Genomic DNA, 25,554 nt, shown 5'->3' with positions numbered 1-25,554 from the left:
ATTTATAAAGTTTTAAGAGAAAATAATCACAAGTGGAAGGTAGTGGCAATGACAAACATTTCTGCACAATGAGATGTGGATGGATTTTCGTGATGCTTGGTTCAGGTCCAAACACAAAATAGTGATAATGCAACATCAACAAAATCAGAAATGAGCAGCATTCACTGCAACCTATGCCATGATTTGTTTGGCACAAACATTGCAAATGCACATTTGTAGATCAGATCAGTACGCCATGTGGTCAACCCTATATTCAGGCAGAACACAAAGGTAAGCTCCCAAACAATTATTTTTCTATGCAGGTGTTCAATTGCATGGCTCCTGGCCTGCAAAGTCTCCTGTGGCCTCACGTTCTGCAGTTCAGGGCTCTCCTGGGAACCGCAGCGTGGAAAGCTGCAGAACACCAGCAGCTCCTCCTGCCAGGGCCGGCTCTAGGCACCAGCAAAGCAAGCAGGTGCTTGGGGCGGCCCATTTTCAGGGGAGGCAGGGATCCAGCATGGGAGCTGAGAACCAACAGGGGGCCCTGGGAGCTGTAGTTCCTTGGAAACTACATTTCACAGCATTCCCTTGGCCGCTATCAACAGGAAAGGGAGTGGGAGGGAGTGAGGTAGCTGAGACCTCATGCTGCAGTTTGCTGTGAATGGAGAGCTGCACTGTGACGGGTAGGGATACCATATTTTAATATTCACAAAAGAGGATACTCCATGGGGGGGGGGAGAAGGGTAGCCCCACCCTGCCCCCATCCACTCCCTCCCAATTCCCCCTGACTGCCCCCCACAGAAACCCCAACCCATCCAACCCCCCCTTCTCCTTGTCTCCTGATTGTCCCCTGATCACCCCCTCCTGGGACCCCTGACCGTAACCACCCCCTGGAACCCCACACCCTATCTAAGCCCCTCTACTCCTTGTCCCCTGATCGCCCCTTCCCAGGACCCCTGTCCCTGATCGGCCCCCGGGACCCCACCCCCTATCTAAGCCTCCTTTCTCCTTGTCCCCGACTGCCCCCTCCTGAGACCCCTCACCCTAACTGCCCCCCTAGGACTCCACCCACTACCCTTCCCCTGGCTGCCCTTGGCCCCTATGCACACCCCCGCCCCCTGACAGACCCCCAGGACTCCCATGCCTATCCAACCCCTCCTGCCACCTGTTCCTTGACTGTCCTGACCCCGTTCCACAACCCCACCCCCTCACAGGCCCCCCCCAGAACCCCTGACCCATCCAAACCCCCTCAGCTCCCTGTTCCTTGCGTGCCCTGACCCCTCTCCACCCCCCCGCCCCCTGACAGGCTCCCCCGACCCATCCAACCCCTCCGCCACCTGTCCCTTGACTGTCCCAATTCCCCTCCACACCCCTGCCCCCTGACAGGCCCCTTCAGAACCCCCCCCCCATCCAATCCCCCCCTGCTTCCTGTTCCTTAACTCTCCCCAGGACCCCCTACCCCTTCTCCAACCCCCCGGCCCCCTTACCGTGCTGCTCAGACCAGCGTGTCGGGCTCCGCATGGAGCCTGTCACGCTGCCACAGACACGCTGCGGCGCTCCCCTGCGGCGTGCACAGCCCCCCTCCCACCCCGAGAACGCTGCCGGCGTGACACGCTGAGGTTGCAGGGGAGGGGGGGAGCAGGGGAAGGAGCTCTTGCTTCTGGCGCCCCCATGCGAGCGGCTCAATCCGTCCGAGCTGGCCTGTCACTTGCGCCGCACTCTGCATTGGGAGGGAAATCCTGGAGCTTTTGAGAGTTTTACAAATTCCTCCCGGACAGCCATTTCAAACCAAAAAAGCTGGACATGTCCGTGAAAATACGGACGTATGATAACCCTAGTAGTATGCCCAAGGAATAGGCTTTGGCCCAGATATCCCTTTCAGAAGACTTCCCCAGACTGGATTAGGGATACTGGTGTGACCTCAGCTTGCAGCCCCCAAAGAAGGAATTGGGTGGACTAAATGGACAGTGCTCCTCTCTATCTGAAGCCTAGCAAGGGAGGTACGTGGATACCACTAGAATTTAAAATGAAAAGTAAGGGAGGGGAGGCTCTACTAGAGGATCTGGGCAGCTTTAGATACAGTACCACGCACATAGGAGGATTTCCACTTCTGAGCCATGGAAGCAGAAATTGACTTTTCCTTTCCAGATTTAGCAAATATTCAGAAAGGGAATCTAGCACCTGCCTTCCAGATTTGAACACCTCAAAATTCAGGAGTGCTCAAGCTCAACTTGGGCAGCTGTTACTTCATTTCTCCCAAATCAAATGTACTGATCCACTGTAACTTGCTGTAGGAAAAAGCAGGATAAAATTGAGCAAGAAATGCTTCCCAGTGGTTATTAGGACTGGAATTGCTATTTTCAACAGCCATTGCCATTTTTTTTAGTTTTATTTGTTTAAAAGGAAGACAGTGATATTGCATTGGCAAATTCCCCATAGAAAGAAAGAGTGGAACAAAAGAATAATAAAGGCACCTCAACTTTTCCTCATTTATGTAGGCCAGTCTTATAATATGCATCCAGATATCCTCCAATCACACAAGCTGAAAATTGTTCCATTTTACTGCAGTTCTGTAACCATATGGGAACCAATCCTGTCTGTGTTCTGTGCACATCCAAAATTCCTGCTGAATGACCTGCCCTGGGAGCGAGTTACCAGTGACCCAGGGCTGGGGCAGAAGGAGGTTGCAGGTGGGGCGGGGGAAGACCAGGGCTGGGGCGGCAGGGGATGCGGGTTGGGGGGGGGAAGAGCCCAGGGTTGGGGGAGGGGCATCCAAAATTTTTTTTGCTTGGGGCGGCAAAAAACCTAGAACCAGCCCTGCCTCTGGCATTGCTCTACCATCCCCAGCCCTGTTCTCCAGCAGGGCTGCTGTAAAGACCCTGGAGAGACACAGCTGCGTGGAAGGGCTGGGGTGGTAGAACCACGTCAGAAGAGCTGCTGGCGTTCTGCTCCTTTCCCCGCGAGAACCCTAAACTGCTGGGCTCTCCCGGGAACCGCAGCGGGGAAAGGAGCAGAATGTGGGGCCACTAGGCAGCCTCATACAGCAGTTCCTCTAGCGCAGCTGTACTGCCCCCAGCCCTATCCTTCTGCGGAGCTGCTTTACAGACGGAGGAGACCCTGTGTGGAAGGGCTGGGGTGGTATAGCTGTGCCAGAGAAGTTGCCGGCATGGGGCCGCCCAGTGGCCGTATGTTCTGCTCCTCCTGTGTCTTTGCGGTACACTGTACCAGCTATAAATATCTTGCTGGTATGGCATACCCAACCGTACTGCCCTACTTGCACTGCTGGAGAGATGTAAGCTCCACTTTACCAGTACAACTAAATACATTGTCCAGCAGGTTATTTCCACTGTATTGTCTCATCCTACCCCTTTAAAAAGGTTTGAAGTAGTTGGAATGAATTCCTGACTTGGCATATTTGTATTCCTGGCCATTGCTTTAATGATGTATATCAATGGTACATTATCAGTAAGTCAATCTTTTTATTACTTTTTCTGAACGGGATAGGAGTCAAACTGACTGCAAGCAGCACACAGAGTTCAGCTAAAGTCATCTATAGATTCTTCTTGGCAGTGTTCAGCACTCCAAAGATGCTGTGTGGCATATAAATAAAATGTAGCAATCAATAGTATAAGCAGAATCATTATGACATCAACCACTTAAAAAGGTCATGCATGCCTCCCTAGCTTGTTTACGGTATTACAAAAAGTTTCTTATATATTGTGTTAAATTGATTATTTTTACTAACTCAAGTTGCCCAGGTGCTTTTGCATTGGGTGCTAATATGTATTCTTAAATAAATGGAAGGAAATTAATAATAAATAAATAGTTTACATTAACAATACACCTCTGTCCGTCCCACCGAGATCCTGGCCATATTACCCACATAAGTATACTCTGCACACTCATTAGAATCCAGCTGATTCTCCAATAGCAGAACAGAAGTAAGATATCTTGAACCCTTCTGCTATTTGGGGTAGAGTTCAGAAGCCCTGAATTGGAGTTAGATGGTTGCAGTGGTTCTGGGTGTGGAATTAGGTCATGGTCTTGCAAGTGAAGAGAAAGGGAAGAGCCACAAAGTCTCAGTGGCATCATCTGCTTTGGGTATTTTTTTTGAGTAAGCTCTTTAGTAAGTGATGTGGAAAGGCCACAGAGGAGTTAATACCAACCAGAGTTGGTGCTCTCAAAGGCAAACAACTTGGCCAGGCATTGCAAGCTGAATTTTCCTTTTTCTGCGTTAGTCCTGTAGTACAGCTTATGAGCTCTGTTCATTTTTCCTGGAGAGCATGCTATCAAATATATATTAACTAGTCGCACTCTTTGTGTTCCAAGTGCCACATGTGATCTCAAAAGATAGATATCTTGCAACAGTGCTTTCTGATAGCAGTGAGATAGCCAGCATACCTGCCAGCTCCGTGTGAATTCCTTCACGCTATCAGTGTAGGAGTGATTGGGAAGCATCCATTCATTTCCAGCTTCATTATCATTGGTACCAAAAAGACCAGCTGATACACCTGGAACCAAATGAAAGCAGAGGAAGATAAAAACAGAGCCACGGGAGAATTCTGGTTTTAAAAGCCACCTCTGGCCTTTTACTATCCTGCCTAATGGAGCTCAGGTGTAATGCAGAGGTGATATGTTTGGGTTCCAGAAGGATGGTATCCCTTGGCAGAGTAACAGGTTGAGGGAGCTACGTTGTCCTCCCATGTGTTAGCTTTTCCCTCTGCCCTCTTGCCAGAGAAAGGAGCTGCCATGACAGAAGACATGTATGTCTATAAAGATACAGGGTGGTGCACTGTAAAGTTTGGGCATCAGTTTGGGATGGTGCCTTACATATGAGTGGTGAAGCCATGAGTGGGGTATGTTAATCATACCAAAAGAATGAAGCTTTTGTACCACACATTCACATGCTCTGTTATATCTGACATATTAGACAGCAGCTCTCAGACTGGCTGGTCACAGGGTACTGGTACCTCAAGCTGCTACAGTCCATTAAAAAACTGGAAAATTATAATAATTCTAGGTAAACACTTGCTGCTGTTACTATAGGAACATATTCTATGTCTCATCACATTCACTGGCAGTGTCTTGTGCCATCTCCAGGGCTTGAGGGAAAGGCTGATGCAGGGCAGCCTGTATTCTGAAACCTGAGGTTTCTAGAATTCAGAGAGAGAAACAAATTAGAAGCAGAAGGGAATGGCTATGCTGAATGTTTAGTACTTACCATGATGCCATCCATCCAGGGTAACAGTACAGAGATCATAGTGAAAGTCGCAGGAGACAGAAATTCCATTCTCATTCAATACTTCTATTCTGTTAGCTTCTTTTCTCACGGTGATGCCGTTCATTTCTAGGGACTGATCCAGACTGAGGCAGTTCTCTTCCATCAGGGAAAAATTATACATCTTGTATGTCTATTTTAAGATGATGATAAAAATGTTCAGAGTAACTAACTTAGGATGGACCTTGCAAGGTGTTGATTCCCCTAAACTCCCCAATGAAGTTGTACTTTCAAATATCTGGAACGTAACTTATGTTAGAAATGGCAGCTCCAGGTTACCGGGTTGGCTCACAGTTTGCACATTTGAAAATGGATGGTGCCATTTATGCACAGCCCCATGTGGAGGATAGTGTGGAGCTCCTGAGGGAGCAGTGAAGCACAAAGCCTCCCAAGTGGACACAAGGAGTGAGGTACAGCTTGTTTCTCCAAGCACAGGTGCTGTAGTTCTTCCTGGCTAACATGGATCATGCAAGAGTTGGGGAAAGATTCCTTGAGCCTTCCCCATCTCATGTATCCACATATGGGCCAGGCAGACTATGGTCCAGGATTGATGGTATTAGTTTCTCTTATTGAGGGCTATTCCCTTTTGCTGATATATTAGTGGGATTTTCCTATCTTTGCATTAACTTATGTGAGCCACTGTATGCTAAGTCTGAAGTGCAGATAAATTCAGGGTTTGGCTTCTTTGTCAAAGGGCAGTGATTTCAGTGGGCATACCTACCTTCAGTCCTGGGTAGATATCAATGGTAGTCCGGTTCATCTCCACGTGCAATGATCTCAAGCCACTACTCTCCTGGTTCAGCACTACAGTAAAGGTATTGTGAACAAAATCCTTGGCAAGAAGCACACTGCACTTCGATGTCAGATCATACATTCTTCCATCAAAAGTCCTAACGTGCTTTTTGCCCATCAGCACAGCATGATCTAGAGGATGAGATTGCAAAAGCAATGTCACTGTGTTGTTCACAGAGCTCAATGGGTGGCACTTATTAACTGCTTGCCAGAATCAGAACATTTTCTTTGCCTGAAAATCTTATGTCAGAAGCCTCCTTTGAAAGCCCTCCATTCTGCCCAGGTAGTGGCGCTAATGAAGCATGAGATACACTGTCCAAAAACGACTGTTTCTGGAAGATCTGTTGTCTACTAATTGTTGGTCAGATGTTCAATGAGAACTGCTCCCATTAGCAATACTCCCTATCTAATGCGGTCTCTGAAGTGTCTGCAGAGCCATCTTGTGCACTCTGAAGTTAACAGGAGTTATGTCATTGACTTCAATGAAATTAGGATCAGGCCCTCAATATGAGACCCAGATACTACCTCAGCCAAAATGCATGCTCTGAGACCTCATCACAATGGGATGTAGGTAAGATATAGATATATTCTACCTGCTCATTCCCCATTTCTCAACATAGTGATGTTATAACACAGCTTTTTTGTACGGTATGTAATTAAAAAAATAAGAAAAATTCTCATGGAAATTTGCTGGAGTTGAAAGTTCACAAAAATGGCTTATTTACTGGTAGGTGACTGTTACGCCACCAAAATACCAGTCTACATAAAATACTATAAAATGCCATCTATCGAAATATGGTGTTAATTAACAATCCTCTCTAGTTATGCAAAATTCTGTCTGGAGCTCAGAGGGGACTGGGACCTGCTGAGAAATATATTAGAGCTGTCAAGGAACTTACATTCAAAGGGACTCTCCATCATCCTCTGTTTGATTCTATAATACTCAGCTACTGGGTTGATGTTGTAGAGGTCCCTGAGGGGCCTCATTAGCTTTTCTTCAATGAGGTAGTTAGTGATGTTTGCCAGGTCCACAGAGTGGTCTCCTTTAGGCAGCATTGGCAGTTTCACTGCCATTGAACAGTTCCTGTGGGACACAAATGATTCACTCGTGTTGTTACTGGTGTTAAATTGATTCAATGCAGTTAATGTATCAAATGTTATAAAATGGGAAAGAAAAGTGCTACTTAAGGCTGAGTGTTCCAGAGTTATTCTATTTGCTGGTGGATACTTATTCTCCGAAGTGGAAAAAGCAGGCCATGATAGTAGATGATAACTTACATTGTCAATGTTAACTGGTATAAAGGGTGTCCAAGGATAGTTGCTTGGTTCTGTACCCTAATAATGTGACTTGATGTGAAAAAAAAATATGTAAATATCTGTTTAGAAGACTATACTGCAGGAATACCCATATCCAGGAATACCCACTGTTACCTGGCAGAAAAACTGTACAGGTTTGATAAAGGCTTTCGGATCTTGCTCACAGCTCTGGAAAACTTGGCTTCTGCCCACCTCAGCATCTGGTGTGTTGCCTAGTGGGGAACCAGAACAGCACATTATAAAATCAACTGTGACATTAACATGATTTTTGGACCAGCCAGAACGTTGCTTTGATATCAAAAGACTATTCACAAACACTCAATCCTCCCTCACATTTGTCACTTGCCTGACCGCATGTCATCCTGTTATTTAGAGGTAGCTTGTAAATGAGAAGTTAGCCATATTGATATCAGAGAGAAATACAGCCTTCCTATGATGATATCATTTAACATGTACCAACACTTCAATGAGTTTATGTGCTACAGTTGCTACTGCAGAGGATTGAGATCTCCATTATATGCATTGGTTCTGCAGCACAGACAACCTCCTTTAAATAGTTTTAGGTATATCGTACCTCTGAAGGTCCCCAAATCTATTTACAAACTATAGACTGACAGGAATTACACAGGTAGCTCTGGGGTGGGAAGACAGTAACCATGTGGACAACAAGCACACTGCTAGTGGTGTCATTTTGGCCAAAGATACCAGAGTGACAACCCTCTAATATGAAACATATCACTGAGATACCAGGCCACTTTTTCAAAATTAGCAAACAGCCATACCCATATATTAGTGGTATGTGCACAAAGCAGGAAGGTGGAATTCTACCTTTGCAATTTGCATAAACAAAAATGTTGCTTAAAATTTTAGGTGCAATTTTAGTAGCTAGTTTGAGAGCAGGTTGAGGAATATGGCCCTTGATGTTCACACAGAGCAGACAAAACCTTGAATTTTATTAAGATCTCATTTGAACAGCCTGAGTGGGACCTGAACCAGACCTGCATATAGAGAGAGACTCGATATTTCAAAGTTGATGCTTAGGCCTGTAAGCCATCCCCTCCGACCCATATAAAAATGAAGCAGTGTTTTATACTAACCATATCCAAGCCTGTTTTCATGGCTCTTAATGTCACCTGGATTGGTTCCATTAACCATACATCCTTTACAATACTGGGCACAAAAGCCTGGATTTTCTTCATATATCCCTCTGTTTTCTCTTGCCAAACTTCGTCCAGTGGCTTCAAAGTCACATCATAGTAGGCATCCTTCAGAGTTGCTAATGGCTCTGCAACAAGTGTGAAACTGACCTTAGCAAATAGATTTTAAAGTGGTCCCCAGCTGTACCTCAGGACAAAATCTTCACTGCCCCAGCACAGGGGGAGGATGGGAGTGCAAGAGAGAGAAAAGGGGATCTTTCCCTACACAGGAGATGGGAGCTTCAGTCCTTTATCTTCTCTGTAGGAGAGGCTATTGAAAACAGGTATGGCCCTGGTCCACCTTTCCAGCATCCAGCAGCAGACACTGAGATGGTGGGGAGCGCATGCTGCTTTTTCAAATCCACTGTAAGGAATGTTACATAACAAGCTTTCCTCGGGCTCCCTCAGTCTGTCCCTATCTGCCCTGCATGGACAGAATGCCTCAGCACTTGGCTGCTCTATCATTGCAGCTCTACCTCCCACCTCGTCACCTTCCAAGGAGGAGCAAGGGGACAATTTGGTTATTATAACCGAAAGTACAAATACACATTGAACTTGAGTCCAAGGACTAAGTCCTGGTATTGGCAATAGGGAGACAGATCACATTCTGGGACTCGGTTAGAAGTTTTCTCTTGTGCCATGATGAAGGCAGCTGTTAATCACAGATCAATACAGTTCACATGATTTTCCTCTTAGTTTGACTGCAAATGTCATCCATCTGAAACATCATGTGAACTATCAGAGGGGTAGCCGTGTTAGTCTGAATCTGTAAAAAGCAACAGAGAGTCCCGTGGCACCTTTAAGAAAAGATGCCACAGGACTCTCTGTTATCATGTGAACTGCTAGCAATGGAATGGCCTGGCAGAATACTAACCATAGAACAGGTACAGTGCCCAGAATCTAGCTAACACAAGTTCCAGCAGTCTAGTCCTCAAGTTAATGGTTCTTTGGTTTAAATGCTGGGGGTGGGGGTGGCATTTTCAGCATGTGCTCCTTGACTGAGGAATCCGCTGCCAGTCTTAAGCCTTGTCTACACTACGGAGGGAGAGGGATCTAAGTTATAACGATCTATATGAATAACATAGCTGAAGTTGATGTACTTAGATCTACCTACCGCGGGGTCCACACTATGCTATGTCGACAGGAGATGCTCTCCCGTCGACTCCCCTTGCACTTCTCGTTCAGGTGGAGTACAGGAGTTGACGGGAGAGCGATCTGCCGTAGATTTAGCGGGTCTAGACCCACTAAATCGACTGCCGATGCATCAATCACCACGCATCCTTCCCCTGGTAAGTGTAGACAAGCCCTAAGTCTGACGGAGCCTAGATTTACTGATCTTCAGGGCATGAGTCAGACTATACTTCCAGGATTTCATTAGAGGGTTTGCTAAACCAGGGTTATTTGGCAGTTTTTTTATGATCTATGTGAATATGGATGCAGTGGAGTTTGTATAGATATTTATAAATAATCTATCACAGCCCAGAGTCTAGATCAGCGCTTCTTTAGAGATCAAAATAAAACCTATTCAGCATCTTATTTATTCAGTTTTCTAGCCCCTGCTTATTTCCTGCACTGACCTGACCCGTGCAGAATACCCCCTTGCTTTAGATGGCTCTCCTTACTTTGAAGTTCATTTTGCATTTGCTGGACAGTGTCTTGAATTTTTTCCAAGTACAGTGGGAGGTTATTCCTCAGGGTTTGCCTGATTCCACTCTGCTTCCACATCTGGGCGACAGCTTTCCCCACATTTTGGAGGATTCCGGCAATCTCTTGAGAGGCTTTCAAAGGCCAACCAGCTGCTTCATACAGGAAATCAATTTGCTGCACCTGCAATGGGCCCCAAACAACAAGAAATGTAGACATAGGCGGTGATTTTTAGCAAACTGTTGGAGCTTGTTTTCCTACGACAATCATCAGCGCTCCAGAGCTTCAGGACTACCATGTCTTTAGCAGCAAACCTCACAGCTTTCCCATAATGCTTTTGTGATGAATGTGGGAATTTTCTGTACTATTTGTAAGCACTATCTGTATGACTCTGTACCCATCATCTTGGCATCACTATCCATGGGGGGGGAAGAACTGATTTTCTCCCAAGGCATGGGAGATCAGGTTAGGTATGTGAGATATACAGCCACTAGAACTGTCTGGGCTGGAATCAATACATTTGACTGGAAGACCCTACAGAAACAATAGGAACCCCAATGACCAAAAATTACCACTTAGCTGCAGAGGCAGCTGCGGATGTGAACACAGCATGGCTGTGTCTGGAGAACAAGACAAGAGGTGTCAGGTATCTGCATTAAGAGGAGCAGGGTACACAGAGCACTCCTGGAACTGGAAGACAAAGGAGACAGAGCGGGCAAGGATGGGCTCAGGTATAGTATAGAAGTACAGCATGGCAACACCATGGCTTCCACAAATAGGAACCATATCCTAAGCCTGATCCTCTCATGCTAACCCAAAGACTTTGAGATTCTGCATGCCAGGTGACTAATACATTGTTAGCTCATATTGAAGAGGCTGCCGGGTGTAACTGCGGATCATAGAATCATAGGCGTGCGCAGCCCATTTCATTAGGGTGTGCACCCAGGGAGCCCCGCCCCTGCCCTGCCCCCATCCACTCCCGCCTACTTCCTGCCCCCCGACTTCCCCCCTCAGAATCCCCAACCCCCCCTGCTCCTTGTCCCCCCCTGACTACCCCCTCCTGGGACCCCTGCCCCTAACTGCCAAGCAGGACTCCACCCCCTACCTAAGCCTCCCTGAGTCTTGTCCCCTGACTGCCCCCCTAGGACCCTACCCCCTACCTGTCCCCTGACTGCCCCGACCCTTATCCACACCCCTGCCCCCAGACAGACCCCTGGGACTCCCACACCTATTCAACTGCTCCCCACCCCGACAGAACCCCCAGAACTCCCAACCCATACAGCCCCCTCACTCCCTGCCTCCCCCGACCCCTCTCCACACCCCTGCCTCCTGACAGCTCCCCCCCAGAACTCCTGACTCATCCAACCCCCCCCAGCTCCTTGTCCCCTAACCACTCGTTCCAGAGACCCCCCCACTTACTGCCCCCCAGGACCCTCCTTGCTCCCTGTCCCCTGACTCCTATCCACCCCCCGCCCCCTAAGAGACCCCAGGACTCCCGTGCCCCATCCAATCCCCCCTGCTCCCTGACTGCCCCCTCCAGAGACCCCCTGCCCCTAACCACCACCCCCCCGGGATCCCACCTCTTATCCAACCCACCCTGGCCCCTGACTGCCCCCACCTCCTATCCAACCCCCCTGGCCCCAGACCCCTTACCATGAGATGAGGCTCCTAGCCTCTCCGTGGAGCTAAACAGTGCCCCACGGGAGCGCGCAGCCCCGACCCACAGAGCGCTGCGCGCGGCAGCATGGCTCCAGGGGATGGGGGAAGGTGGAGGAGGGGCCGGCGGCTTGCTGCGCTCAGCCAGGTGCTCAGGCCCGGGAACGTGGACCTCGCGGCTTGCCACGCCGGGGAGTGAAGCCATTTGCCCACCCCTGCATTAGGGTGTGCCTAGGCACACCCAGTGCACACGCCTATGCATAGAATATCAGGGTTGGAAGGGACCTCAGGAGGTCATCTAATCCAACCCCCTGCTCAAAGCAGGACCAATCCCCAGACAGATTTTTGCCCCAGATCCCTAAATGGCCCCCTCAAGGATTGAACTCACAACCCTGGGTTTAGTAGGCCAATGCTCAAACCACTGAGATAGAGTAGTGCACCTTGAAGGCGTAAAGAACAAGCCTCCCACAGGAATGTGGCCTGTCTGGGCTCACTATAGGGAGTCACAGAAAGAGGCAGGGATTGCTGGTGCCCAAGGCCCAATTTCAGACTTGTGGAGGCCATGGGCCTGCCCCTGTGGGACTATGGGGACCCTTGGGGTCTGGCATGCTAAAGGGATAACTCCCAAAGGACGGCTACAGGCTGGCACATAGATCAGAGCTGGTGAATCTGTGACAGTTTTGTATCTTTCTTCCTAGATTCCTATAGAAAAGGGCTATCTGATTTATTGAAAACTGAAGGTAGGTTTATAGGACCAGATCCTGGAAGGTACTGAGTGCCCATAATTCCACTAAAGTGTCTGGGAGCTGAGGTGGGTCAATATTCCTTAGGGTTTGTTACAAAGACATGGAACCTTTATAAGGCTGGAGTGTGCTTTTCCTTTATATGAACAGCAGTGTCCACAAAGGATGAACCATTTAATAGTTCAAATTAAACAAAACTACCAGAGTTAATACAATGGTGTTTAATTTGTATTAATGACTGTGACCGAAAGACCTGTATTCACACCATACACACTATTGTCATAATCTCTGTACAAAATATGCCTTGTGAGGTATCATTTGAAAACTAATAATTCACTGATCAATAATATGATGGTGAAATGCAGGTAGCAAAATTATATGTAAAGTTCTAATTCCCCCATATGATGTTGTTAGCATGTATTCAAACTCACGTAGCCCTGACTAGGCAGAAGATGTTAAACAGTCTGTCCTAAACAAAGGCATGTGTGTTTACCTCAGTTTACATATAAGTAGTAAACAGAGTCCTTGAGACAGCAAGAGAGGGTAAATCAGTTTTGCAAAGATAAAGGACAAGCTCATGCCTCTAGCCAGGTGTCATCAAAGTTGACTGTAAATCACCAGTCAAGTGGCCATTCTTTGGCAAAGAAGGGGGGCAGGACCAGATTGATCTGCATTTTAACAAATAAGATGGAACCTCTTTCACCACGAGCCTCCATGTCTCAGTCTTCATAGTGGGAAGGAACTTTATCTAGGGGTAACCCTCAGGAAAATGCATTTCAAAGGGGGACTGGACTATAAAAGTGAGGGTCAAAAACACCCCAGGTAGTCTCTCTCTCTCTCTTTTTTCTCTCCCCCCCCCGTCTCCGAAGAAGACAAAGGGACCAGCCTGTTGACTTTGGAAGGGATCGTGACATGAACATTTGCAGGGAACACGTGGCAAGGATTTTACCTTGAACCAAGCCTAAGTTTTAGCTACTAGAAAATGTTCTATTCCTCTTGTAACCATTTTTTACTTTAATACTTTGTACTTGTACTCACTTAAAATCTCTCTCTTTGTAGTTAAATTAATTTGTTTTGTTTTTGTTCAAAACTAAACCAGTGTTGGGTTCAAACTGAACTGTTTGGGTAATCCCAGTTAAAGGAGCAAACTGCTGGATACTGTCCCCTTACAGGGGCAATGGACCTCTAATATCTGCCCAGGAGAGGACTAGACTGTGCAGAACACAGATTTTTGGGACAATTTGGGACTGGGAGTGTGTTGGGATCACCCTGCAAGTAGTAACCAAGGCTGGTGGAAGCCAGAGTGTGACTGGAGTGTTACTGACAGGCTGCTGGGGTCAGAGCTGTTGATCCAGAACTGCAGCTATACACAGACCCTCAGGCTGTTACCTACATGCTGTTAGGCTGTTTGTGAGTGGACTAGCTTGGGAGCTACACCAGCAAAGCATGTGAGACACCCAAGGTTGCAGGGCAGGTGGTGAGACAACCCCTCACTGGTCTGGATTGCACCCCACAATGACTCCTTCCCAGAGAATAGCAAGGATGCTTCTTGCACAGGATTTCATGGTGCTCTCCGGTATACTGCATGACAGAATGGGACCATCCTGCATTAGCTGATTTAGCCATTTCTAAGATGTTAACAATCTTTAAGCCAATTGGTCATGTTCATTACTTACTGATCTCCTGAATTTCCAAACAGATTCATCAAACTTCTTGATCTTCTCCATGAGTTTGGCTTGAAGGTGGGACCCAATTTCATTAAGTTTATTCTGTGAAAATATGAAATATCAGGATTTTATGATTTAGGAACCACTTGTGCGTGGCCAAAATCATTAAGAGTCTAGTCAAACTCCAGCACAGGCCCCTGGTGGTTGAACTTCCAGCGGGGAAACAAGCTGCACATTGCTCCAAAAGGGTGCAGCCTGGGCTAGAAAGGGGAACAGGAGAAATTTGCAGACTCCACAGCTCTCTGAAGACTCTCTTCCTTACAGCACTCCTAGGGAGCCCTGGTGGGAGTTCAGAGTCTCGGGAACTGAACTAGGATTCAGTAAACCTGGGTTCTATTCCTGCTGGATGACATTGGGAAATTGCTTCCCTCTCCCCTTTGGTCTGTCTCTTCTTTTATACAATCAGCTCTTTGGGGGCAGGGTCTGTCTCTTACTATGTTTGTACCTAGCACAAAGAGCCCCCAGCTGAGATCAGGGCCCCTAAGTGCTATTGTGATACATATAATCTCCACCCCTCCCCCAATGGATAGCACACAGGAGGCTGCAGCAGAAACCGTATCCGTCCTCCACGAGCGTGAATCTTGCAATGCAAGAGGCCTTGCCATTGCAGTAAGGCATGTTTTCCATATCCCTGCCGAGTTTGACCCACTATCTTCTTACAGTAACATTGTCACGTATGTTCTATATTCTCCCTGTGGTCTGAGCACAGAGCTCCCATTGATCTCAGTAGGATTTTTATGCTGGGACAGTGTCCTTACTGTCTAGCTCTAGGTGGGTTGATCTTTTCAACTCCACTTTTTGCAAAACCCACCCAAATGCTGACTCATCCCAGATATAAAAATGGCAGCAAAATATACATTGTTATCAGGGGAGAATCCCAAACACCTCTAATGTGCCATGTTATTGGATACAATCTACAAATGAAACCCATCTGGAGGATGTTCCACTAATTTGCTGAGGTTAAGACAGAGGTGGGCAAACTATGGCCCATGGGCCACATCCGGCCCGCGGGACCATCCTGCCCGGCCCCAGAGATCCTGGCCCAAGAGGCTAGCCCTGTCCCCTCCCCCGCTGCCCCCGTTCCCCAGGGGGCGGGGGGAACAGGGGGTTGAATGGGGTCAGGGGCCAGGGGTGTGGATAGGGGTCGGGGCGGAAACAGGGGGTTGAATGGGAGCAGGGGTCCCGGGGAGAGGGGGCAGTCAGGAAGGAGGGGGGGTTGGATGGGGCAGCAGGGGGAAGTCAGGGGCAGGGGTTCCAGAGACAGTCAGGGGACAGGGAGAAGGGATGGTTGGTTGGGTTAGGGGTCCCAGGGTGGTTGTAAGGAACGAAAGGAGGGGTTGGATGGGGCAGCAGAGATCCAGAAGTGGTCAGGGGACAGGGAGCGGAGGTGTGTGGATGGGGCAGCGGTCCCGGGGGGGCCGTCAGGGAACAGGGGGGGTTGGATGTGGCAGGAGTCCCTGGGGTGGGGCAGATAGGAGGTGGGGGCTGGGCCACGACCCCCTCCCCTAACCAGCCTTCCATGCAATTTATGAAACCCGATGTGGCCCTCAGGCCAAAAAGTTTGCCCACCCCTGGGTTAAGAAAATATTCTGTAGCTCAAAATGCAGCACTACTATCAACTGCTGCTAAAGGCATCTCACCTCAACTTTAACTACTGGATCTCCACACCCATGAGCCACCAAACTCAAACTCTGGTTAACAGCAGTTAAGGTCAATTGTCCCATTCTTTCTTGCCTTATGCCATTAACGCTGAGATAAGTATTAATGGTAGCCATCTGTTGTCCATCAGTACATGCAGTGAGCTCTATTCCTTCCTCCAAGTCCCCTGGGAGAGTAAAAGGAGATATACATTTGCACAGACAACATTGGCAGGCATTGGTGTTTTAAAGCCAGCTTTATAATTAATTGAATAGAGTGGTATTTATGCAATAGCTATAGGGGTTATGTCCTTGCAGAGAGAAGCAAGGACTAACTAGCAGAAACGTCAAATCAGCTTCATTATTAGGGTTTCTCCTGTTGTGTAACTTGTATATATTTTATACTAAAAGCGTGTAGTCTTTTTGAAGCATTGGCTTAATATAATAAGGTGACATTCTTCTCTCAGATCTCCATAATGACTATTGTGCTCTCCCTTTGACTTCCGCAGTCTTTCACTGCTGGAGACTTTAATTCAAATCCTGCGTAGATCACAAATGAAAATGTGTTGGGCAGTCTAATCACTCATTAACCCTCCCCAAAAATGACTTTATGCAGTAGTTCCACACACTGAGCCATTTCTGTGCAAGAGAATCCCAAGAAGGGAGAACTGAGGTGTTGCATGGCTTTTGCAGGCATTTCTCACAGCCTCTACATGCATAGGTTCTGAGTCAAGCCATTGCTATCAACCCTTCATTTGCACATTAAACCCCATATAGGCAAGGGGAGGATCAGTCACTCAAGACAGCTTTTCAAGTACATCACCACCTATTCAAATCCAGACTTGGTTGGGAGTTATTCACAAGTGACTACCACCCAGCCTATATGAAATGAGTTGTTGGGCTCAGTATACAGGGTCCATATAGTGGAAAAACTATCCTCATAATTGGCACCTTTGTTGATAGGCTCAACTCCTCAGATTGAATGGCAATGAAAACTGAACTGAGCTGGCACTCTTTCCTCTCCTGTGTGTGCAATGCAACTGGCTGTCAATCGCAGCTTATTTTTATCAATTGCAGCCCTTATATACTTACCCTTTACATATCCCATGTAATACTGATGACACTCCTTTCCTTTAGAAGCAGCTACTTTTACTTTCTCTTTTTGATCAATATTTCCCTCCATCAGGACTTGGCTTTGAACAGCTGAGGAAGTAGCAGTTCCTGTCAGGCCTAGCCAAATCTCCTCAGATGCTTTTAGCTGCATTCATAAGAAGAAGAAAAAATACATTGATACAGAGCCAAGGCAAATAATAAATGAAGCAACATTCAGTGATGATGTCGGAATGCCAATGGATTCTACATAAGACTAGATGGCAATGGAGATATTTTTCAATGCCTGTGCTTTACACACAAGAGATCGTGTGTTGAAAAGCTCAAGCAATAGGATTATTGACTTGAGACAGAACAATTTGATAGCAAAGTGGGTCAATCAATTACAGCATTGCACATTGTGCCAGGCAGGTGGATAATCTTTTAATGGTAGCAATGAAAGAATCACTGATAATCAGTTACTTGCTATGCTGCCAGCTTGTGCCACTCATTCACAGTGCATGTGCTGGAGTATATAGCCCATATGCATGAGTTGAGTTTCCCACTTTTAATATCTCTTCTTTTGATATAGTTCTTTTAGAAGAATGTCCAAATCATTAAAATATTTGAAGTGGTAGCTAATGTTGCATAAAATAATTATGGTTATCAGTGGCTATCAGTGTTCCTCCCTAAACATGCTCAACAAACATCAGGTGCTTTTCCCTTCCCCATGAGTTCCTCTATCTTACTTGCTATCTACAAGTTAAAAGCGAAAAAGAAAGGTGTTTGCCTGACTTATGATCATAGTATCAGGCAGTTCTCCATCTCTCTTGCAGAGACCAGTGTTGTTTTCTGGCAATGGCCCCTTTGTTTGAGTCTAACATTTTGTTTCCCCATTAATAAAACATGCTTGTTTTGGCTAAGATCCAGTTTTATGCTTCACCAACTAGGGCAGTCACTTAAACTGCAGGTGCTGAATACAGTAGCCCCAAGCAGCCAAAACAAAACAAAACAAAAAAGCCGCGATCGGGATCTGCGGCGGCAATTCGGCGGGAGGTCCTTCACTCCCAGGCGGAGTGAGGGACCGTCCGCCGAATTGCTGCCGAATACCTGGACCTGCTGCCCCTCTCCGGAGCGGCCGCCCCAAGCACCTGCTTGAGAAGCTGGTGCCTGGAGCCGGCCCTGACAGTAGCAGGCAGTGGAGACCATTTAAAAAGTATAACATACACTCCAGTAGAGGTACACTTACTGCATTTGTCACCAAAATCTGCAGCTGTCAAGTCTTGGTACTTTCTTTTCTCTTGTGGTCACACTGCATTTGCAGTGCACACCAACACGGTAAAGGGGGTTGCTACCAAAATCAGGAAGCGCAAAATCCTTTTTGATTTTAAGCCTGCATTTTCCCCCATTTCACTGTCTTGTTTGTCATTTACTGCATTCACACAGATTGGAAGCTAGATGGCAGTATGTCTTCAACAGAGAAAAAGTGACACTGGGAGTGCTATAAAGCCCTGATTTTAAAAGGCTTCACAGATGTCCGTGCCCAGTATTAAACTCACTTCAAATTCCATCAAATATTTCTTCACTTTAGCTGTGCTGTTATTCTTTAAGGCTACTGTGAGCACCCCATCCTCTCTGCCATCACCAGTATGGTGGAGTCTGCCTTCTGACTGCAGGATGATATCTCCTCTGTTGAGCTGATGCCTTCCAGAGAGAATAATTACCTAAATATGGAAAATGTCACTATTTAGGCTTAGTTTTACTATGGAAATTAAGAAGAGTAAGAGAATCTGCAAGAGTTGCCACAGATCTTGGCATTCTCTCAGTCACTCAGCAAAATGATGAACCACACTTGTCATTCAGAAACCAATGCCTCTTAAAACTTACAGCTCCCTCTTACTCTATTGTGCCTCTAAATCTTTAACTACTGTACATTCAACGATCACTTATGTCTACAAGACTAGATGAATGGCTGAACTAAAATTGCACTTCTAATAAAACAAGTGAATTTCTTTCTGGTCTTGTACTGAACTACTGTAGCTGTCATTCTTGTAGATACTTTTTTATATATAAGCAGAAGATTTTTAAAGCAGGAGGATACATCAGATTTTAAAGTGACATGTTAAAGATAGGCCCAAACTTCAGAAATAAACAACCCCCAAACTTTGAAAAAGTTTTACTGGGACCAAGATGAGAACCCTATTTTTAACTGGGCCCAAACCAGGGGTGAAAGTGAGCCGGTATGGGCGGTACTCTGTACCGGTAAGAACCCGCACCGGCCCATACCCAGCCCACATTAAAGTGCTGCCATGGCAGCGCTTTGAAGTCCCTGCTCCTTTTGCCTCCCCTGTCGGCAGCTCTGCCGGTAGGGTCCGTACCAGCAGAGCCGCTGACAGGGGAGGCAAAAGGGGCAGGGACATTAAAGCGCTTTAAGGATGGTCCTTTGCCGCGGCAGCACTTTAACGTTTCAGCGCTGCCACGGCAAAGGACCCTGCAGTGCTTTAATGTCCCTGCCCTATTGCCCCCCCTCCCGGCAGCCTCCGAGGGGTGAGGGGGGCAAAGGGAGCAGTTGCCCTGGGGCTGATTTAAAATTACCTGGGGCTCCGGATGCTGCTGCTGCGCTAGCCCTTTAAATCAACACGGGAGTCCCGGGGCCAGGGGGCCTGGAAGGCCTGGTTGGGGGATGCTGGCTCCCCAGCCCCGCCCCTTCTGCCTGAGGCCCCGCCCCTTCCAGGGGCCAGAGGGCCGCCCTGGCCCATACCGGTAAGTGTCCTGACTTACTTTCACTCCTGGCCCAAACCTGCTGTTCTTGCCAACAAGGGAAGCAGCTGGGAAGAGACCAAATTTATTTTACAAATACAGACCTTAAGTATGCTGGTGAATATTGTGACGCTTTTAATATCTACAGGGAGCTCTGGATTCTAAGCATGAAAACAGGACAGAACACAGAAAGATGACCAGTTTATGTGTGTAAACTAAAAACGAACATCAAGCATGGGACCAACGCTTGACCTCCAAATTCTACCACTAGCACCAGAGCCAGCAAAGGCTGGGAATGCTCTCAAGGCAATATAGCCAGGGAAGAAGGAGAGCCTGATATATTGCTCTCTGGTGACCTCTCTGACCAACTACTGGAACTGCATAGACGAGCTTGGGAAAGGCGAGGGCCTTTGAGTGAGGGCATGGGAATGGAGTGACTGGCATTCTTAAGGGGGACTAGAGAATCTCTCCAAATGGGGCATACATAAAGTAATGAGAGTTTGGTGGTAACAACTCTTTTTCCCTATCCCAAAATGCCATTCAATTTTTATTTATATTTTGCTAAACTCTAGAAACAAATATCTGGTGGTAATTTTTGTGAAACACTGAGGCTCCATGAAAATCAGTCATTTAACTGGCAAATACTTGTGAATTGCAGTAGCAGCAATATACTAATATCTGACTTACATTTGGAAGGTCACACAGTGCAAGACTCATGTAATTATCCAGCCAAGTTGAGAAGTCTGTTTCTATTTTACCCAGCATATGTTGCTTGCTGCACGAGGTCAGAAAAACATTTTCCAAAGTGGCTTCTAGCTGAATTTTATCTGGATACAATGGTCTGTTTCTCTGTATTAAACCAAGAAAATTCTCTGTTAATGTAGCAATTGAATGAAAAATTATAGTTATCCAAAACAACAATTTTCTCCCACACATCAGGTTGCCAACTTCACTCCCCATCCCATGCTCACGGTTTGCTTCTGAACCAAAAGAAGGTCCAATATACATATATAGCCAGCTAACTGATGGTGTCAGTTCCATGTCTCACCCAACTTCTGTTACCCAAAGAGCCAAAGCTTCAACATAATCCAAAAATACAGTTCTTTCACTAGGAAGCATGTTGGTTTTTCAGCATAACTACTGGGCCTCAATGTATAGCATCACTACAGTATCATTGACAGGTTTCAGAGTAGCAGCCGTGTTAGTCTGTATCCGCAAAAAGAACAGGAGTACTTGTGGCACCTTAGAGACTAACAAATTTATTAGAGCATAAGCTTTCGTGGGCTACCGCACCATAAATGGGTATTCTGTCCAAACCTGAACTAACTGCAGCTGATGCTTCAAAATCCATTCTAGAGTTTTCACTGAGTTCTAAGGTGATTCATGTGAAATTCAAAAACTAAGGATAAACCCCGTCAACACAGAAATTGCTTCTGCAAAGTATATGATGAGTAAACAGATATAATAGCCTTTTGATACCTCATATGTCAAATTCTGTGAGATTTTTTTCCCATCCCAGTCCAGATCTAGATATTCAGTGAACAAGATTGTTGCTTGTTTTATAGACCCACATGCTTGAAGACTTCCTACAGTTAATACTTTCTGAAGCTGGAAGAGAGAAAAATGGCATATACATGTTAGTGCCTTTGCCTGTCTTATATTTTTTTTCTGGAAAATTAGTTTGCTAATTAGTTTGTATAATTAGTTATACAAAATGCATTTTATAAACTCTTAGAGAATTGCTATCGTGGCATGTGCACCAAAATAGAATCCATCCCGGTGCAGAGAGCTATCACAGGTGGAGCCTATGCACCATTTAAGTTCTGCTATGTTCCTGTTGCGAAACTTAAGTGGTATGTAGTCCTTGCCATGGTCATCAGCACAAGAGTGCGTTTCATCCCGAATGCACAAATTATTTTTAGGCTTGAAACGGAATTTGTCTGCACAACTGTGAGAACACTTTAGATGGGAAAGGAATACAGTAAAGATTCCCCAGAGGTTTTATTTTACCCTCCCTAAAAGTCTGCTAAGAAAAAGTCTCCTTCAAATACAATCAAAACTCAAGTTTTCATGACAACAGATGGGAAGCACTTTCAATTATCATAGCTGTTAAAGCTCAGAAAGTAAAATATGCCTACTCATATTGAACTCCAAATTCATACCTGACCCGAAGAAACTGCCACACAAGCATCCCAGAGGGTGATGTTGAACTTAGATTTATCTTCCAAAGTAATTTTGAAGTCAGCAGGCTGCCCACCATTCCAAGTGAGCTGTATCTAAAACCAGAAGAGATGGATTTCTACATTGATCCTGGGCTGCAGGACTAGAACTAATGGAACAGCCTGATAGAATCCTCCCAAAGATAATGTCCAGTGGAAACAACCATATTTGTTGCAATGACTACTATGGAAGGCCAGTATTTTCTATTCACAAAATGTTGAGGCATTTCTAAGTCTGTCCATGTTCCATGTCCTAGGCCAATCTACACTACGGGGTTAGGTCGAATTTAGCCACATTAGGTCAATTTAAAAATGAATGCGTCCACACAACCAACCCCGTTCTGTCGACCTAAAGGGCTCTTAAAATTGACTTCTGTACTCCTCCCCGGTGAGGGGAGTAGTGTTAAAATTGACTTTGCTGGGTTGAATTTGGGGTAGTGCGGACACAAATAGACGGTATTGGCCTCCAGGAGCTATACCAGAGTGCTCCATTGTGACTGCTCTGGACAGCACTTTGAACTCCGATGCAATAGCCAGGTACAGAAAAAGCCCCGGGAACTTCTGAATTTAATTTCCTGTTTGGTCAGTGTGGCGAATTCAGCAGCACAGGTGACCATGCAGTCCCCCCAGAATCGTAGAGCGTAGAATGTTTCTATGCTCCCCTTATCATCTGTCCCTGAAGTTATCGCAGATTAGAAGGCGAAAAAAACGCACTCGCAATGACATGATTTCCGAGCTTATGCAGTCCTCCCGCACTGATCGGGCACAGCTTAATGCATGGAGACATTCAGTGGCAGAGGCCCAGAATTAAGTGAGCATGAAGAGCGGAGGCAGGATGTGATGCTGAGGCTAATGGGGGAGCAAACGGACATGATGAAGCATCTGTTGGAGCAGCAGGAAAGCCAACAAGAGCACAGACCCCCCGCTGCATCCACTGTATAACCGCCTACCCTCCTCCCCATGTTCCATAGCCTCCTCACCCAGATGCCCAAGAACGCAGGGGGGGAGCCACTCCACTCCAGAGGATGGCCCAAGCAACAGAAGGCTGTCATTTAAACAGTTTGATTTTTAGTGTGACTACAAATAAGGAATGTGGCCTTGTCCTTCCCTCCTCCCTCACCCCACCCGGGATACCTTGTCCGTTACCTCATTTTTTTTTTTAATTAATAAAGAAAGAATGCATGGTTTCAAAACAATAGTTACTTTATTTCGAAGCGGGGAGGGTGGTTGGCTTACAGGGAATTAAAATCAACAAAGGGGACGGGTTTACATCAAGGAGAAACACACACAACTATCACACCGAAGCCTGGCCAGTCATGAAACTGGTTTTCAAAGCCTCTCTGATGCGCAGCATGCCTTGCTGTGCTCTTCTAATCACCCTGGTGTCTGGCTGTTCAAAATCAGATGCCAGGCAAATTGCCTCAACCTCCCACCCCACCATAAACATCTCCCCCTTACTCTCACAGATATTATGGAGCACACAGCAAGCAGCAATAACAATGGGAATGTTGGTTGTGCTGAGGTCTGACCAACAGCACCAGTGAGCTTTTAAATGTCCAAAGGCACATTCTACCACCATTCTGCACTTGCTCAGCCTATAGTTGAACTGCTCCTTACTACTGTCCAGGCTTCATGAACGGATCCCCCGAGCTCGTCGCTGGGGAGCAGGAGAGCAGAGTTGCAGGGGAAGTGATGGAGCCATATACCGTGCCCTGGAGGTTGCTAGGAGCCGGGCAGGGAAGACATTCCCAGAACCCCCAGCTAAGCTATATGTTCGACGAGGACGGTTACCAGTCCTACTGCACCGTCTGCTGCCAGCAGCACCCAGGATGACCAGTACGGATCCCCCGAGCTCGTCACTGGAGAGCAGAGTTGCAGCGGAAGCGGTGGATGACGACGGTTAGCAGTCCTATTGCACCGTCTGCTGTGAAGGCAAGGTCCTGCTGCTGTGTAGCAATGCCAGCTGCTGCAGGTGCCTCTATGTTGAATGCTTGGAGGTCCAGGTACGGCAAGGTACCTTGGCCAAGGCAAAAGAGCAAGAGCCCTGGAGCAGTTACATGTGTCAACCACAGAAGTGCTATGGGGTGTTACAGCGCTGACCGGACTGGAATGTACGGCTGCAAGACTTCTTCACCAGTGACAAAGGACAGGAATATGATGCACCTAAAATCTAAAAAGGCCCACACAATTCCCAGAGTCATTACCCTTGATAACAGAACATCAATGATTGCATTGGCTACTTGGATCACAGCAGCCCCCACAGTAGACTTGCCCACAACAGCAGCGGTAATGGTGAGCTGAGCGGGCTCCATGCTTGCAGTGGTATGGTGTCTGCACAGGTAACCCAGGAAAAAAGGCGCGAAATCATTGTCTGCCATTGCTTTCACGGAGGGAGGGGCGACTGATGACGTACCCAAAACCACTCGCGACAATGTTTTTGCCCCATTGGGCATTGGGAGCTTCACCCAGAATTCCAATGGGCGACGGAGACTGCGGGAACTGTGGGATAGCTACCCACAGTGCACCGCTCTGTAAGTTGATGCTAGCCATGGTAGTGAGGACACACTCCGCCGACTTAATGCACTTAGTGTGGACATATGCAATCGACTGTATAAAATCGATTTCTAAAAATCGATTTCATTTAAAATCAACCTAATTTCGTAGTGTAGACATACCCCTAGAGAGTGTGAATGTTCTACTGAATTGCATGTTGTCAGGCCTCAAAAAACACCTTCTGCTTCTCTTGGCAAGTCCATAGGTAAACTGCACTTTTAGAATGAAGTCAATGAAAGTCTTTCTGTTGACTTCATTGGGAATTGGATTGGGCCCATAGTCCTTCCTCAGCAAAACTACCTTTGACATTAATAATTCCAGTGGGAGTTTTGCCTGTATAAGAACTGGACAAACAAGACTTATCCCTAGACAAATACTGATCACTACAGATACAATCACTTTTGTATGAAAACAAGTTGAGCGCTCTCTGTTATCTGTGCAAGCATCGGAAAGAAATCCCAAACCCCAGAGAGAGTACTGCACAATTCATGCGGCTTATTATTGGCATTATTATCAGCTTCAGGTGATAACTTACTGTGCAAATGCTATGTCATGCATACATCTTTCAGATAGGTCATGTAATATTTTCCATTTTTCTTATTTTGGGGGATGATTTGCAAACTATTTTTTCCATTCCTAGCATAAGCACTTTGCAGACAAACCTGGCCAAAATGTATTTTAAATCCTTTTTCCTTTCATGCAACAGATTTTCTCATTGCTCCCTACCTTCTTTTTTGTGTGGGACTTTCATTTGGAGCCTAAAACCTGAAGTTCTGTCTGCGCTGTATATGCATTAAAGAACTCAGAGCAGTTTTTATAGGAATAGGGATTTATGTGGCCGTTCTAGGCCAAAATTCATTTGACCCCCCCACTGCTGTGCCCTCCAAAGTGTGATATGTACACTGAACATCAGTAAAATGTTATCAGTTCCCAAGAGTTACATGCAAGGGTATCTGATAAAGCA

General features: G+C 46.6%; 1 protein-coding gene across 1 annotated transcript in view; it reads right to left on the bottom strand.

Annotated features, from left to right (window-relative positions):
* Window positions 1-25,554, bottom strand: part of LOC117884128 — a 189,630-nt gene that overhangs the window by 7,688 nt on the left and 156,388 nt on the right. The window contains exons 58-71 of the mRNA XM_034784275.1: window positions 21,981-22,094; window positions 21,298-21,426; window positions 20,506-20,667; window positions 18,618-18,782; window positions 17,062-17,227; window positions 15,973-16,157; window positions 14,282-14,374; window positions 10,185-10,389; window positions 8,464-8,651; window positions 7,481-7,578; window positions 6,949-7,133; window positions 5,979-6,181; window positions 5,201-5,390; window positions 4,381-4,490 (exon numbers count right to left, since the gene is read on the bottom strand). Coding sequence (XP_034640166.1) covers window positions 4,381-4,490; window positions 5,201-5,390; window positions 5,979-6,181; window positions 6,949-7,133; window positions 7,481-7,578; window positions 8,464-8,651; window positions 10,185-10,389; window positions 14,282-14,374; window positions 15,973-16,157; window positions 17,062-17,227; window positions 18,618-18,782; window positions 20,506-20,667; window positions 21,298-21,426; window positions 21,981-22,094 — 2,193 coding nt within the window. The remainder of the gene's footprint in view (window positions 1-4,380; window positions 4,491-5,200; window positions 5,391-5,978; window positions 6,182-6,948; window positions 7,134-7,480; window positions 7,579-8,463; window positions 8,652-10,184; window positions 10,390-14,281; window positions 14,375-15,972; window positions 16,158-17,061; window positions 17,228-18,617; window positions 18,783-20,505; window positions 20,668-21,297; window positions 21,427-21,980; window positions 22,095-25,554) is intronic.

Source organism: Trachemys scripta, chromosome 10, assembly GCF_013100865.1.
Source record: "Trachemys scripta elegans isolate TJP31775 chromosome 10, CAS_Tse_1.0, whole genome shotgun sequence".
NCBI lineage: Eukaryota > Metazoa > Chordata > Testudines > Emydidae > Trachemys > Trachemys scripta.
The sequence above is the reverse complement of the archived record's forward strand: the minus strand, read 5'-3'. Positions and strand labels throughout refer to the sequence as shown.